Here is a 15453-nt window from a genome sequence, read left to right on the forward strand (position 1 = left end):
GGCGTTGGGCGCTGGGGTCAGGATCACAGACACTGTCATTTGCACAGAGAAAAGAAATGATCGGAAAAGAAAGCCAGACCAAAAAGAAAAAAAAATAAAAGGAAAAAAAAGGAAAGAAAAAAACCAACCACAAAACCCCAAAACGCACCCCAGCCTAGAAAGGACTGGGCGGCCAGAGCGGAGCGAGAGATGAGGGGGATTAAAGCAGCGAGCTCTGGAGAAAGTGACTGGGTTCAGGTATGTTGTTTCGTTATTGAATGCATCATTGATATTTAGGAGATGATAAAAGTCCCGCCTCGCCCCCAGCTACAGTCTCGCTGGAGCCACAGTGCCTGCAGAAGATTGCCTAGCCTCATTACAGCAATTATTTTCCTTCTAACTTTGCTTCAACCTTAACGTTTTAAATTGCTGGAAATGAAAGCAGCGGGGGAAAAAAAAAAGACAGAAAAATATAGAGAGTCCCAATTTCTCAGCGCCCATTCCTTGAGCACAAAGATAAAGCACAAAATAAAATAAATAAATAAAGGGGAAATCAAACTCTCCTTTACCCGAGCGATCCGCAAAACGAAATCGAGTGGAGCGGCGCACTGAAGGGGCTCGGGGCCGCAGCCGGTGGGGGGACGCGGCGAGGCGGCGGCGCCGGTGCTGGCGGAGCGGCGCGGCCGGGGCTGCGCGGCGCTGCGCGGAGCGGGACGGCGCGCCGCACTCCTCCGCGGGGTCTTCGGCCGTCGCGGGCAGTTTCCACGGGGCCGTGGCGACCGGGACGGGTTTCCAGCGGAGCCGGCCGCTGAGGGCTGCGGGGCGTCCGGAGCCACGGGGATGGGCAGGAGACGGCGCCGAGCGGTCCCGACCGTCAGTCCCGCGGGTCCCGCCGGCTGCCTACCGCGGCTCCACACCCGTCCCCAAACATAACCGTCCCCCACGCTCCATCCCTACCACCCCGTACCCTAACACCTCCATCCCCAGCGCTGCCTCTGCCCCGCTATTTAGCGCGCTTTTTCCCCTTCTCCTGCACCACCTCAACCGCGACAGCCCCCTCTCCTCCCCACCACCCCAAAACCCCCGTTCCTCTCCTCCCCTGAGCAATGCGGGCTGCCGAAGGGAGCTGCGGCGAAGCCCTGGGTCTCCTTCTAGGCTTAGCACCGAGGTGGGGGGACAAGTGACCCCATTCCCAAAGCCTCTAGCAGCTGTCGAGAGCTGCGGCCGGCAGCTTCCCGGCAAAAGGCCGCTGGCAGGGAGAGGAGCAGCTTGACTCCTGCCTAGGGCTGGGAAAGCCTGGCCGGGGCTGTGCCGAGCCCGGGGCTGCTGGGGACGCGATGGGAGCTGCCACCGAGGGGCGGTGGGGAAAAAAAGGAAGAAACCTCAGACAGCCGTGGGGACGGGGCAGCTCCAGGACACACAGCAAGCTGAAAACTCAGCCGAGGCCTCGCTGTCTGAGGCTGAAATCTCCTGGGGAAGAAGAAAAACGGCTGGTACAGCTGGTCCCTCTCTCCTGTCCCCCTGACACACAAATTTAGTCTCTTCTTCTGTCACCCCTGGCAGGGCAAGGAACAAACAAACCACATCAAACAGTAGCTTAAAATTAATTTATTTAACAAATATAGCTATAATATAAATGATAATAAAATTTCAAATATACAGTATATTACATAGTACACAGAGCCCCTTCCAAAGGAGCTGGTGGAGGAACAAACACAAGTAACAGACGGTGCTGTTACACAGGGACAGGAGAGGCTGCTCTACACTTCTGCCTCTTGACCTCACCTTGCAGAAAGTAAGAGAAACGTCCTGTCTTTTGGCCCCCTTTATGCCGTTTCTCTTCCACAGTTCCTTCCCCCACGGTGGGGGGCTCTCCCCAGGCTGCCAGCCGGACCCGGGGAAGTGGGGCAGGGCTGGCCCATCACCACCCTGTGCCAGGGAGGAGCTGGGGTGATGCCTCAGGTTTCTGCCCAGAGAACAGAGCAGCTCCCTGGACTGCTGAGGAGAGTGTAATGGGGCTGGACTGGGGGGCCAGCCTCACAGGGAGAAGCACAGAGGCCGTGCAGAACCAGACTGGAGAAGTCTCTGCCACAGGGCCCATGGGGAAGTCCGCAGTGAGGAGCCAGAGGAGCAGGGAAGGAGTGTGTGCGGGGCTGGTGGGAACGGCTGGCCGGCAGGCTGGGTTCGGCTGGGCTCAGCTCTATGTGAGGTGGTACATGCTGTATCCCACGTGCGCTGTGTACAGTCCCACAGGAGCCACGGGCAGCCCTGCCCGCTGGAAAGGGCTGGAGGCACCATACAGAGAGGCGCTAGCCACAGCCGGGCCGCCCAGCGGGAAGGAGATGCCGAAAGCAGCAGGCGGGAGCATGGGCTTGGCTGCCATCTTCAGCTTCTCCAGCTCGGCCTCCTGGAGCCGCTTGGCCTTGGCACGGCGGTTCTGGAACCAGATCTTCACCTGGGTCTCGGTGAGGCTGAGCGAGCTGGAGAACTCTGCGCGCTCAGCGATGGACAGGTACTGCTTCTGCCGAAACTTCCTCTCGAGGGCCAGCAGCTGTGCCGTGGTGAAGGGTGTCCGGGGCTTCCTGTTCGTCTTGTGCTTGCGCAGGGTGCAAGCTGGGGGGCTCAGCCGCCCTGCACCGAGGAGCAGCCAGAGGAGAGGGGGAAGGAGAGAGACAGCTCGGTTAGCAGTGCCCGAACCCGCACACACCGCAGAGCCCCCACCCTACAGCAGCTGGGGTGGAGAGAAAGGGGAAAATACGATCCTGCTCGAAGTAAAGTGGCCCAAAACCCTCCATGGCTGCCCAGGATACACTTCAATTTGATGTCTCCTGTTCCAATAAATAAAGTGGGTGGTTTCTGAAGGAATTAGGTTTTTCAAGACTCCCAGGACCGAAGTTACTCGCAGTGCTTTGTAGCAAGAACCTCTCCGACTCCATGGACAAACTCAGCAAAGGGCAGGCATCTGGAGTCAGATACCCACGTACCCTCCACCTCCTGCCTTCACAACTCCCGGCTCATACAGAAGAGACTTAATGAAAGGAATGACCCTCCAAAAAAAAAAAAAAATCTATGTCCTGTCCTTTTTATTGGATTAAGGAAAAAAAATAAACAAAACGGACTGGCTTCTCAGACTCGCACCCTCTTCATTAGGCCCCTGGGAACCGGATTAAGCATGTAATTAATTACGAGCTCTGAATTCACACTCAGCCTCAAACTAGCGCTCTTCACCGATCTGCTCCTCTTACTTAACATTTCTGAGGGTCCTCAACCTCAATCTGCCCCGGGTTTACTTCGCAACAACAACTTTTACTTTGCAATTTAAATAAATTAAACCACTGCGATGCTCTACAAAAGTCCTTTCGGGAAACCTGCCTTTCTCCAAGGGAAAGAGAAAGCAGCGCTGTTCTCAGGTCTCCTAAGACCACCTCAAAAGCTCCCGAGAGCCTCAGCCCAAGCTCGCCGCTTTCCACGGGAGCCCGGGCGGGGAGGGACCAGGATCCGGCCGAGGGCAGGCGGCCCGAGCTGTCCGGCCTCGGGCTCAGCGCAGCCACTGGAGAGCATTAACGGGCTTTTCCGACCTCGGCCCTCCCGGTGCTATTTTTATTATTTCAGATCTCTCCGTAGTAAAGCAGGAAAACATCAGTAATTGCGGCTCTTCGGACTTTGGAGATGCAACACTTGAGATAGCGGCCGAAGCCCGCAAAGCCCGAAGGCGCCTCGCCTGGGAGCCCGGTCTGTGCGGGTCCTTACGAAATTGAGCCACTTTCGGAAAAAAAACACTGCTGAGGCTGAGTCAGGCTTTGCGTGGCCACTTCGAGCCCCAGGTTAAGATAACAAGCAGGCCCGGTTGCTTTCCCCCCCCTCCCGCCCTGGTTAACATTTGGCACAAGATCTCGCCCTGGCGCGGCCGCTCTTCCTTCGCCGTCGCATCCATCCTCCGGCGCTGCCCCGGCTCCGCACACGCTTAAACCGGTGCGGTATTTTCAACAGGCCGAAGTGGCTCGGCATAGAGCGCGAACCGCAGGGAAAAACATGCCAGGAGGGGCCGGGCTCAGTGAAAGCGAGAGGAAATCCCCGGCCGCCCCCGCACTGCCGGCCCCGCGGGAAGGGCGCAGACTGCGAGGGGCGAGGCGGGGGGGCCCAGCCCGCCCGCTCCCAGATCCTACTTACTCGGGGGAGGCGGCGAGAACCGTGGGCTTTGCATCCAGGGGCTCCGCTCCTGCTTCTCGGGGCTTTCCGCCTTGACGAGGGCGTCTTCGGGCAGCTTGACCAGCCCCCCGACGGAGAAGTGGCCGCCGAGGGGCAGCGGGGAGGCCGGCGCCTCCGCCGTCAGGGCGCCCAGGCGGGGGCTGAGGCTGGCGCGGGCGGCCGCCCCGGGGCCCGGCGGGGGCACGGCGCCCTCGGAGCCCTCCCTGCCGCCCGGCTTCCTGTGATCGGCCATGAGCGCCTCCACGCTGAACGGCAGGAGGGAAGGGGAGACCTTGGGCTTGTCGCTCTCCTCCTCCCCGCCCATCGCCGCCGCGACGGGGAGGCCGCCGCCGGGCTTGCTGAAGGCGGATGCGGGCGGCTCGTCGCTGCGGACCCCGGTGGGCGCGGTGGTCATATCCACAGCCGGGGCCATGCAGAGGCGGCCCGCCGTCGCCACCGCAGCGCCGGGCGGGAGCGGGCACCGCGGCTCATGGGGCCGGGGCGGTGCGGGGGGGTGGGCGCGTGCAGCCGTCGGCGCGCTCAGTCCCCGCGGCGGGCGGCACCGCCTGATAAAGCGGCGCGAGGGAAGGCACCGCCCAACCAGCGCGCGGGGGGCGGGGCGGCGGCGCCCCATTGGCTGCGGCGCGGCGGCACCGGGAGCGGGCGGGGGGAGGCGGGCCGGGATGGGCCGGGCCGGGCCGGACCGGGCCGGGCTGGGCTGGGCTCGCCGTCGGGGCGCCCCGCTCTGCGCCCCCCCTGCCCCCGGCCCTTCTCCGCGCCCCGGCGCGCATCGCAGGCGGGAGTGAGGAAGGCCGGGGCTGCCGGCGCAGCGCTGCGCCGCGCCGTGCTGTGGGGACGGGTCGGGGGTGGGGGTGGTGCTCAAAAATCGTGGAAAAAAATGTATTAACGTCGGAAAAAAGCCGGCGTTCCTGTTTGCGAGGCGCGAGGGAGCGGGCCCGAGCCGTGTTCTTCTGGAAAACCAACAAATACGGGGCTGTCCTGAGTGTGACCTCTCGGAGGAAGCCCCTGCCTCTCCCACAGCCTGGCCGCGCCATGAAAAAAGTGGGTTTGGGTTTTGGGTTTGGTGTGGGGGTTTTTTTGTTGCGTTTTTTAAATGAAGGCCGGCCCTGCGGTGTGTTCGACGTGTCTGCGGAGATCTGCGCGTATATACATATATACACACACATAAATTGTGCTACGTTTCATGGCATAGATGTGTGCGTGGCTCCAGATAATGAAATGTTCATTCGCGTTAAAAGGAACTTCTAAGCCCCAGACCATTAAAGTCCCGGCTATTTTGTTTTGTAAATTTGTTTTACGATCCCTTATCCCTGCGCCCAGGACGGATGTGCAGTAAAACGGAGCCGCTCTCTAATAACGTGATTGGCCGCTCGCTGAGAAAAGTTTATTGATAGCTGCAGGGCTCTAATCTCCTCGAAACACAAGAGGCTCTTGCAGTCATTTAAGGGTAATTATCTAAACGGGGAGGGACAGCGAATTCCCTTTCCTTTTAACTGGACCCAGTAAAGATGGTAGATTAGGAGCGTATAGATTATGAAATGAATTGATATAATAGACATTTTATTAACTGATAAGCAACAGAACCTGATTGAAATGAATTGTCCTGCACGCAGCTACACACACACGTATCTTACGCGTGAGCATGAACGCTGGCGGTGTGCTTACTGCAGGTACTGTCCTGCATGTACCCGTACATACCTTACCGGCACACGGTGTGCCGTGCTCGTATACGATCCCTTCTAGGTGAAGGCGATTTGTAGGCGACTTGCAGGGTACCCCCGCGCGCTCCTATAGATTAGGGTGAACGCACATCGCACAGACCTCTTCGCGGACATATAGCTCGCATAGATACGTTCAATTCCCCTCCCGATTCGTGCCGCCCTGGTGAGCGCTCCTGCGAGGCGGGGAGCACCGGTGCCGCCGCCCAGCCCAGCCCGGCTCCGCGCCCTGCCGGTGCCGCTGCCCGCAGCTTCCCCCGCGCTGCCCGCAGCCTCCCCCGCGCTGCCCGCAGCCTCCCCCGCGCCCCGTCGGGCCGGGGGGCCGGGCCGGGCCGCGCCGGGCGGGGGTGTGGAGGGGTGCTCGGAGAAGCGGCTGCATTGCTAATTGCGAGAATAAACAATCTGTCACGATTAGTCAGTGCCTCTAATAGGCAGACAAGTGATGTTGTTTTTAGGCGCCAGCGGCGGTCTGATCAAAGGCTTCAGCTGGAGGGGGACTATTGAGGACGTTAACCCGCATCAAGGGAGCAAGGCGCCTTAGCCCTGGGACATCGGCACATTCAGCCTGACAAAATTAGTTTGCTCTACCAATCACACGACATTTTCCCAAAGCCCGGTGCCTGACGCGAAGATGCACCCCCACCCCACCCCCGACTAAGAAAACACGCACAAATATCGATGCATCGTGTTTCACGGTGTCCCCTCCATCCGATCCTACAGGTAGGATCTTTTTTTTTTTTTTTCTTCTCCTGATTCCAAACGCAACCGCGCAAAAGAAAAAGTGATGTGTTTATTAGACCTCCAGGCAGCCCCTAGGCTGCTTTCGATCTCATTGTTTTGATGGAAATATGAAAGGAAAAATAGAACTGCTGGGTTTTTTCGCCCCACTTTTCTTTTGCAGAACGGTTTGAACATTGGGATGTCGCTGAGGTTTGAGAAGATGAGTGTGCGTCCCATACTGAGAGCGAGATCCCGCTCTCATTGAGAGCTGACAGAATGAGATAATTAGCTCTTTATTTATCTCCCAGCAATGAACGCTTTGTGTTTACGTTTCTGTCATACTCGGTGGTATTTTAATCACTGTACCATAGCAAGGACTTGATTCTAATTCACATGCTGGCAAGCTCTTGGGCTGAAAACGGGAAGCCAGTAAAGTTTGTTTCGTTTCTTGCTCCTTCCTTTCCTTTCTTTCTAAAGGAAATCTACAGGTTCTTCGTTAGGAATGGAGAAACCAAATTTACGAAACGAAATCTGCCCCGAGATGTATTTCTTTGTTTAGCGGGAAATTTTTAGTATCCAAACTCTTCTCGCCTTGCTCGCTGCGCTCTGGGTGACCAAAACATCATTGGATTTTAGGAACTTTTTTTCCTACCCGTTCCCTCGTGTTGATACTCCGACTTGTTTTTAGATGCCTCTCTCTTATTTTCCTCCTTGGGCTGTAAGGAAAACCGAAGTGTAAGGGCGGTGGGGAATAGGTGACTTTATTGGTGCTTGTTCCAGTCCAGTGTTTTTATTGGGAACCGTGGCGCTTCCCTGAAGGCACTTGTGCTAGATAACAATATTGGGCAATTAGCATCCTAAACAGTCCCGTTTCAATATAATGAATGTGCTAGGCAAAGCCATTACCCATAGCATTTTATTTCGGTGGGAATACAACAAGGGCTGGGAGGAGTGCGTGGGGGATGGGGAGGGAGGACAGGAGGCAGCGCTCAGCCAATTCAGGGCATTGTCTGCCTTTTGTAAACGTTATCTTTGACTTAAAGGCAGAACTCAGAAAGGAGAGGGGTGTTGTTTCCCTTGTTTCTATTTTATTTCCCCCGAGACAGCAGCTCTTAGGAGACCAGTCAGCCCCGCAGGACAGGAGGAGGCTTTGGGGACTTGCGGCTCCGGGGCAGCTCTGCCGTGCCGGGCACCGCCTGCGCGCTCCCTCCGCGCCCCCTCCGCGTTCCCTGCGCGCCCTTCAGCCAGTCTTGTTCTAGCTCTGAGCGGCTCAGCCCTGGGGGCAAAGAGCCAAATCTATCGCAAATGCGAAAAATGTCCCGCGGGCTTTACGAGCCCTCAAAGCCTCAACACTCCCTGCTCCCGTCGCTGCTCCTTCTCCGCTGAGCGTCGGATAATGCGAAAAGACCTCAGTTCTTTTCTCCCCCTCCCTCCATTTTCCCGTTTCCCTTTCTGCCCAGATTAAACATAACCTAAACTACTTTTAAGGCTTCAGGCACCTGGGCTGGTCCTCGGGAGGTTACCAGGAGTGGTGATTTGGATGGCCAAACCCCAGCCGCCGAGGCGTCCCCAGCTCTTTGAGGGTCGGAGGAGCCGGGCTGAAAGGAGGGCACTATTTCAAGTGGTCCAAATTAATTTGATCGCGACATTATGATGCACTTGGAAAAGATGAAAGAAAAGGCTGACCGTCTCCTCCAAGATCTCTATAATTATAGATAATATATCCTATTTCAAAGCAATTAGCTCAATCAGGCGTAACGAGGCACTTTGCTGCCAGGGAGTAACAATGCCTTACGGTTATTTAAGCTTCAAGATGTCAAGCAGACTTCGAGACTCTCTGCTCTGCTCAAAAGGGAACTTGGCTGTCTTGGTGAAAGCCCCATGGCTAAGGCAGTGTTTCCCTTCAGTGACAACACGCCTATTTCATTTTATGTATTTTTTTTAAAGCTCTTGCAAAGGTGCCGGCTCTCCTGGAGAAGAGCACCGCTCCTCCAGGCGCATTTGGGGCCGGTATCCGTGTGGCATCACCTCTGCCCCTGCCCGCCAGCACCGACCTGCCTCTCCTCGCCTGCTAGTTCCTGGATGCTTGCGCTCCCCGAACCCTTGCTCTGCTCGGCCCGCTCGGTGCCTCTCTTTCGTTGGCTTTTTGGGGTGATTCCGGCTATTCCTCGCGGGGGTCTGCAGGAGCAGTCGTTGATGGGGCGCACTGGCCGATGCGCGGCTCCCAGCCCCGGCGCAGACCTCCCTGCCGAGCCAGCCGCCTCCTCCCAACGCCGAAAGCTTTACCCTGCCCTCGCTTCGGATTTTACCCGAAACGCTTGCAGATGGCAAAGGTCCCGAGAGCAAAGAGAGCACCCGACTGCCGGTTGCATTACCAGCGAGCCGGCGGATTTGTGTATGTGCCTACCCGCTTGTGGAGGGGTCCCTGCAATAACATCTAGAGGGAGAGCAGGGTCTCAGGTGCCGAAATCCCCTAGTCCTGACCCAAACCCGCAGGAGGGGTGCGCAGAGCTGGCTGTTCCCCCGTGTCCAGTGGCAGTGGGTGTGGGTACGGGTTTAGGCCAAAATGCCGAAAAGCAACTTTTCCCCCTTTCCCGATGCCGCTGCAAGCCGGCGTCCAGGGCTGCTTCTCCCGCCCGCAGCCGCGCCGGGCCGGGCTGCGCCGGGCCGGGAGCCACCGCCGGAGCGGCACGGCACGGCACGGCACGGCCCCGAGAGGCCGTGAAAGTAGAGCCGTGCTCGGATGAAACGCTGCCGTAGGAAAATGAATAACTGTACAATTAACCTGTCAGCTTTCCTTCTAGGGATTTTTATTGCTTGGGGGTAACCGAAGGTGGGGAAAAATAAAGAAAAAAATAAAACAAGAAAAAATAAAACAAAAAAAAAGCATCGCCCCACGGGTGAGTCATTTGAACTGGACAGTTCAAGGGAAACAGGAGGCCGGGGGCATGAATGCGGACTAAACAAAGTTTAACGACCCCTCCTTCTTCTTCCCATGCGCAAAATGGAAACCTTATTATATGATTCACTGTGAATCACTAGTTTGAATGCGATCATTATGAGTAAATGATAGTCGGGACTCCACTGGTCTTTTCTTTCCTAGAGGCAAAACTATAAAATATGAAGGATATAAATGATCTTCACTCCGCTCTCTCATAAAGGACACACATTCAAAGCCGCACTCTGTCTCGCTCCCAATTCCTTTGGTCCCCTTGAATTCCACAACGATCAAGGTAGATTATGGCGAGTCCCGGTTTATTTGTCTTCACGTTCTTGTTTATTGGTGAAATGTCACGAAATGTAATTTGTCCCAAATTCTTTAACATGAGAAAATACTTTGTGGTTGAAGGAATCCATGCTGGTACCGCCAAGGCGATCTCCGATGCTCAGAGCAAGTTCATTATCATGCTATTTTACAGCGTTTCCATGTTTACTCCTCATTTCTCAGGAGCCTTTTACATATCGTTGCATAAGAAAAGGATTTCGCCAGCTCTAGTTATGAGATTTCCTAGATTTTTTACAGGCGGAGCCGGTTTACAAAAGCTGTATTGTTTGACTGCGGTCTGGGTTTCCATTTGGGGTAATTATTGTATTCCCAGTCTTCTTCTAATCATTTGCTCACAAGGACACAGTTTTTTTTCCTCGCCTTTTGAAGAAGATGAAATACTCCAAACTTGCAAGACCATTGGAATAATCCCCCCGCTTCTTTGCCTATTGTGTAAAAGCTATTCCTTACATCTCTCTAAATTGCTGGAAAATATGTGACGGAAAGGACGGTAAGAAAACATATAGAGCAGAAGAAACGCATGGCACTACATTTTGAAAACACTCTGCAAACTGCAAAAGTCCAGTTCTAAGTCTGTTCCCAATAGAGAGGTCTGTGCAAACCGGGGGGGGGACACGACACCAAACACAAAACAAACCCACTTTTCAGAAGGAAATATGTTTCAGCTAGATAATAATCTGCTCCTGAGGAAAAAAAAAATTAAAAGTTCATGGAAGGAAAAATCAAGGGAAAGCAAACGCCTATGTGCGGCAGGGCAGTGTCTGTGCAGAAGAGTTTCTCCTCCAGCTGCTGCCTACAGCTGCACAGCTGGAGGAGGGCCGAGCGCCGTGGCCCTGCTGGCAGACAGCGGCTCAACCTGCGGGCACTGGAGTTGAACTTGGCAGGTCTTCTCTTTCCAGCACCCCTTTTTGGGCCTTTCTGCTGGTATCACACAGCTTCCCAAGGCAAGACTGCCTCCTCACACCTTTAATTTGCATCTGTAAAACCCGAGGCCTAAAAAATATCTCCCTAAACTCATGAGGAACAGGATTGGGGCAAATATGTCTTTTCTTCCTCGGCTAAGATGGTTTGAAAGCAATTGCCTTAAGCAAAAACCTGCCAGTTAGGAAAACATATATTCATGCATATACATATAGAAGGATTTTAATTTCCCTGTGCAAAGAAAACTGCAGTAGAACAGCAGAGAAACTGGTGTCATGTATCTTCCAGACTCTGTCTATAGAAAAACAAAACAACATCACACTCCTGCAACTATCAAAGCCATCCACAAGTATTTGAAACTGTCCTGATGATATGTAACCTCCTCCTAAGGAACTCCAGTGCCTTATTATTTTGGTGATGTGATCTCACCACATCCTTTTGCTGAGTGGCAGCCGATGGCTAGATATGATACTGGGAGTTACGTCATTCTAATAAATCAATGTAACCAAACAATTTCACTGCCAGAGGAGGAGGGAAAAAAAATCCCAAATATTTTGTAGGGGAACTGAATTTGTCTTTTAGAAAGCTTATGTTCCTCTCAGACTTTCCATCAACCGCAAGCATAGACATAATCTAAAATGTTCCTGGCTTGCCTGCTGCTGGACTGATTAGCTTTTGGAACAGAAAAGATAACATTTCTAGACATTGGTCTGCCTTGCACTGCCTTCATGTTATTCCCTGCATATGTGGTTTTGACATTATTTATGTAGCAAGTGTGGGCTCTCTATTGGTGTTGGGTCACTTTGCTTTTCAACAGCTGGGCTTTTTTCTGTCACTCAAAGCAGAACTTATTTCAGCCTTTCAAACAGCATCAGACTTCTTGCAATCCTTGACTTGAAGGTACAACACTCTCCATGCAGCCGAGCATCCCTCGCAGGGGCGAGCCCAGGCTGGCCCGTGTGGGGTGCCCCGACCAGCTGCACAGGCTGCTGCCCACCTCCCTCCCTCCCTCCCACGCCAGCAGTGTGGACCATGCTGCAGAGCGGGATGTGGTCCTGCCATCAGGTCCAAAGTCTACTGGTTCGGGGTGGCACCAGATTCAGTCTGTCCCCTGCTGTTAACGGTCCATCCCACTTGGGATGGATTTGATTTTTACTTCTGAGACAACCTAAAGGATAGCAACTTGTTTCTTTTTCTATAAAATAACAGGACAGATAATGAGCTAATGGTGCCACATTAATAACACAGAGACACAAAGAGGATGCTCCAACAACAGGCAGAGCAGGGGTGCATGCAGCATATGGAATTATCTCCCTTAGATTTGCTGGTAGCCTTTTGCAAATCATTTCACCTCTTTCACACTGAGGTCTCCCATGAGGTCCACCCTTCACTAGTTACTAGTGCACCTGCAAGGCCCGGCAGTAGGTGACATTTGCACACGCGTGTGCACACACACACATGCGCACTTCACATCCTGACTCCCACATTGTGATCACTGGGGCTGGGATGTGGGGCCAAATCACCACCTGCTTGACCCAGCGGTATTTATTTACAGGGAAAATATCATGTTCAGCAGCCTCACAGGCAAATTCAGGTCCTCCTCACTTGCCCACACAAGTAGCTAAATAACGATGATGTATAAAACCAGGGATGGAAAAAGAAATGCCACGGGACCGTACACAGAGCTGACGAGGGGAGCAGTAAGTTCACTGGCAGTGACAGGGAGCACCTCTGTTCCAGCTGAGATTTTGAAAAATAACGGGAGGGAAGCAGAAGAAAAAAAGGAGCAAGGGGTACGATGAGCATCGTGGAAAGTCACCGGAAACTTTGTTCTTAGGAGTAAATCTGGCTTCTTGTGATCCCCTTTCAGCAGGGCTGGCTGGGAGCCAGCCGGGTCCCCTGGAGCCCCCCTGGCCCTTTTGTCTGGAGCCTGGGAATGTGTCTGGAGCACAAGGCTGGGGGGACCAGACTTTGGTTTGCAGGAGGGATAGGCTTAGGCAGTGGCCCTATAGAAGAAAGGGAGTTTGCAGCCCTCAGGCCTTTGGGAGACATTCCCCAGGGGCATGGGTGGGCAGGCAGCTTCCCCCTGCTTTGGGGGCAGCTGGGGGCAGGCTGGGGGGGAGGTGAGGGGACAAGGGAGCAGGAGGAAGGGCGAGCTGACTGTCCCCAGGTCCAAGATGCCAGAGCAAATGGGGTGGGATGGAGGGATGGAGGGGTTTGAGCAATGCTCTCTGGCCCTCACCCAGCTTGTTGCAAAGGCAAATGCCAAATAAAATGAAAAATTAACAACAAACAGAACAAAAGCAAACCAAAAGCCTTCAATGGACCCATGGCGCATTATATTTCCCCTGCACCTCTAGCCCTGCCTTCCTGCAGACCTCTCTGAGGGTGATGAAAGTGTGGGCTCTTAAAGCTCCCTGTAGGATCCAAAGATGCTAATCGGCATCTTTCCAATACTTATGGGTTTTCATCAGTGATTGAGCCCTTTCCAATGATTTTGCTTCCTTACTCTTTCTTATTCAGGTATCCTGGTAGATTATTCTGCCCTTTTTGTGTATTCATCCTCACCTCCCATTATGACCTTTAGGGATAAAATTCAATTTATTTGTCTACTTCGCAGACAAAATCTAAAGCCTGCCTTAATTTGTAGTTTACTAGCCCTCTGATGTGAGACTACATAGAGCGCGCCTATCTGATCAAACGGCCGGTACCTTGACACAGCCCAATTATGTGAAAATATATCCTTGCTTATCATTTCAAACATCGTATAAGCGGAGAAACTGAAGTCGCTCCCTGTCTGTTTGATTTTCCTGTTCAGACACACTTGTTTAAACAGGCACCGTGAGACTTTTCTGTAATCGTACTTGGAGGAGTTAAAAAAGCATTTTTGCCTTGAAAGCCCCGAGCTGGGTGACGGCAGCTGCCCCCAGCCCACTCCCAGCTGGCCGAGGTGGGGAAGGGGTGGGCGGTGGGGGGGCAGGAGGATGTCCCCTGAAGCTGAGCTCTCTGCCAGCTGGCCATGAAATGCACCTGCGACCAGGTATCCCCCCTGCAGCATCCTCCTCCAGCTCTGCCCACCCAGATTGACCCTGCTGCTGAGCTGGTACCCACCTGGCCCCACAGAAGTCCCTTTCCCAGCCTGGGCTCACTGAATCCCCCTTTCTGGTCCAACCCCACAGCAACCTTCTTACTGTGCCAGCCCTGCTGCATCCCCAACTAGTTGACCAAAGGAAACCAGTAGATGTGGTGGGGTTTTTTTAGCAAAGTCTTTGATACTGTCTCTCATAGCATCCCTCTGGACAAAATGTCCAGCACACAGCTACACAAGTCCATAATACGTTGGGTGAGCAACTGGCTGATGAGTCAGGCTCAAAAAGTTTTAGTAAACGGGGCTACATCAGGCTGGTGGTCAGTCACCAGTGGAGTTCCTTAGGGCTCAATTTTAGGGCCAGTGCTCTTTAATGGTTTTATAAATGATCTGGAGGCAGGAATCGAATGTACATTAAGTAAGTTCGCTGATGATATTAAACTAGGAGGAGCTGTGGACTCCTTTAAGGGTAGAGAGGACTTACAAAGAGATCTGGATAGACTAGAGAGCTGGGCAATCACCAACTGTGTGAAATTTAACAAGAGCAAGTGCCAGATTCTCCCCTGGGACAGGGTAATCCTGGTTATACACAAATTTGGGGGCAAGACACTGGAAAGCAACCCCATGGAAAGAGATCTGGGGGTCTGGGTTGACGGCAAGTTGAATATGAGTCAACAGTGTGCCCTGGCAGCCAAAAGGGCCAGCCATGTCCTGGGGCGCATCAAGCACAGCTTAGCTAGCCGGTCAAGGGAGGTGATTGTCCCACCCTACGCTGTTTCAGCCCCACCTCAAGTACTGTGTGCAGTTTTGGGCACCTCAACATAAGGACATCAATCATAGAATCATAGAATACCATGTTGGAAGGGACCTCGAACTATTAGAGTGTCCAGAGAGGGTGACCAGGATGGTGAAAGGCCTCGAGGACAAGACTTAGGAAGAGCAGCTGAGGACACTTGGTTTGTTCAGCTTGGAGAAGAGAAGGCTGAGGGGTGACCCCATCACAGTCTACACCTCCTTCAAGATGAGCAGCACAGGGGAGGTGCTGATCTCCTCTCTCTGGTGACCTGCCATAGGACACGAGGAAATGGAATGAAGCTGCATCGAGGGAAGTTCAGATTGGACATTAGGAAAAGCTTCTTCACTGAGAGGGTGGTTGGCCACTGGAACAGGCTCCCCAGGGAAGTGGTTGGGGCACCAAGGCTGTCAGAGTTCAAGGAGCGTCTGGACACTGCTCTTAATCATACAGTTTAGTATTAGGTAGTCCCGCAAGGAGAAGGGATTTGGACTTGATACTTATGGATCCTTTCCAATGTGAGATATTCTATGATGCTATGATTCTACGATCCCCCTTCCTGGCCCAACTCTGCTGCATCCTTACCCATCACCTGGCCCTGCAGCATCCCCCATTCCTGGCTCAGCCCTGCTGCATCCCCCTTCTTGACCTGGCTCTGCTTCATTCCCCTTCTTGTCCTGGCCCCACTGCATTCATCTTCTCAACCCTGCTCAACTCTGTTAGCCCTGGCCACCTTGGA

General features: G+C 53.9%; 1 protein-coding gene across 1 annotated transcript; it reads right to left on the reverse strand.

Moving 5' to 3' along the window:
* Positions 1-2044: 2044 nt before the first annotated feature.
* MSX1 (msh homeobox 1) lies at positions 2045-4694 on the reverse strand. The gene is made up of 2 exons (XM_054824475.1): positions 4150-4694; positions 2045-2610 (listed from the first exon to the last, which is right to left on the reverse strand). Exons 1-2 carry the CDS (start codon positions 4598-4600, stop codon positions 2180-2182), a joined length of 882 nt encoding a protein of 293 aa, XP_054680450.1. The 5' UTR covers positions 4601-4694; the 3' UTR covers positions 2045-2179.
* Between the last annotated feature and the right edge of the window lie 10759 nt (positions 4695-15453).

The sequence above is a fragment of the Grus americana genome, chromosome 4 (genome assembly GCF_028858705.1).
Source record: "Grus americana isolate bGruAme1 chromosome 4, bGruAme1.mat, whole genome shotgun sequence".
In the NCBI taxonomy this organism is placed as follows: domain Eukaryota; kingdom Metazoa; phylum Chordata; class Aves; order Gruiformes; family Gruidae; genus Grus; species Grus americana.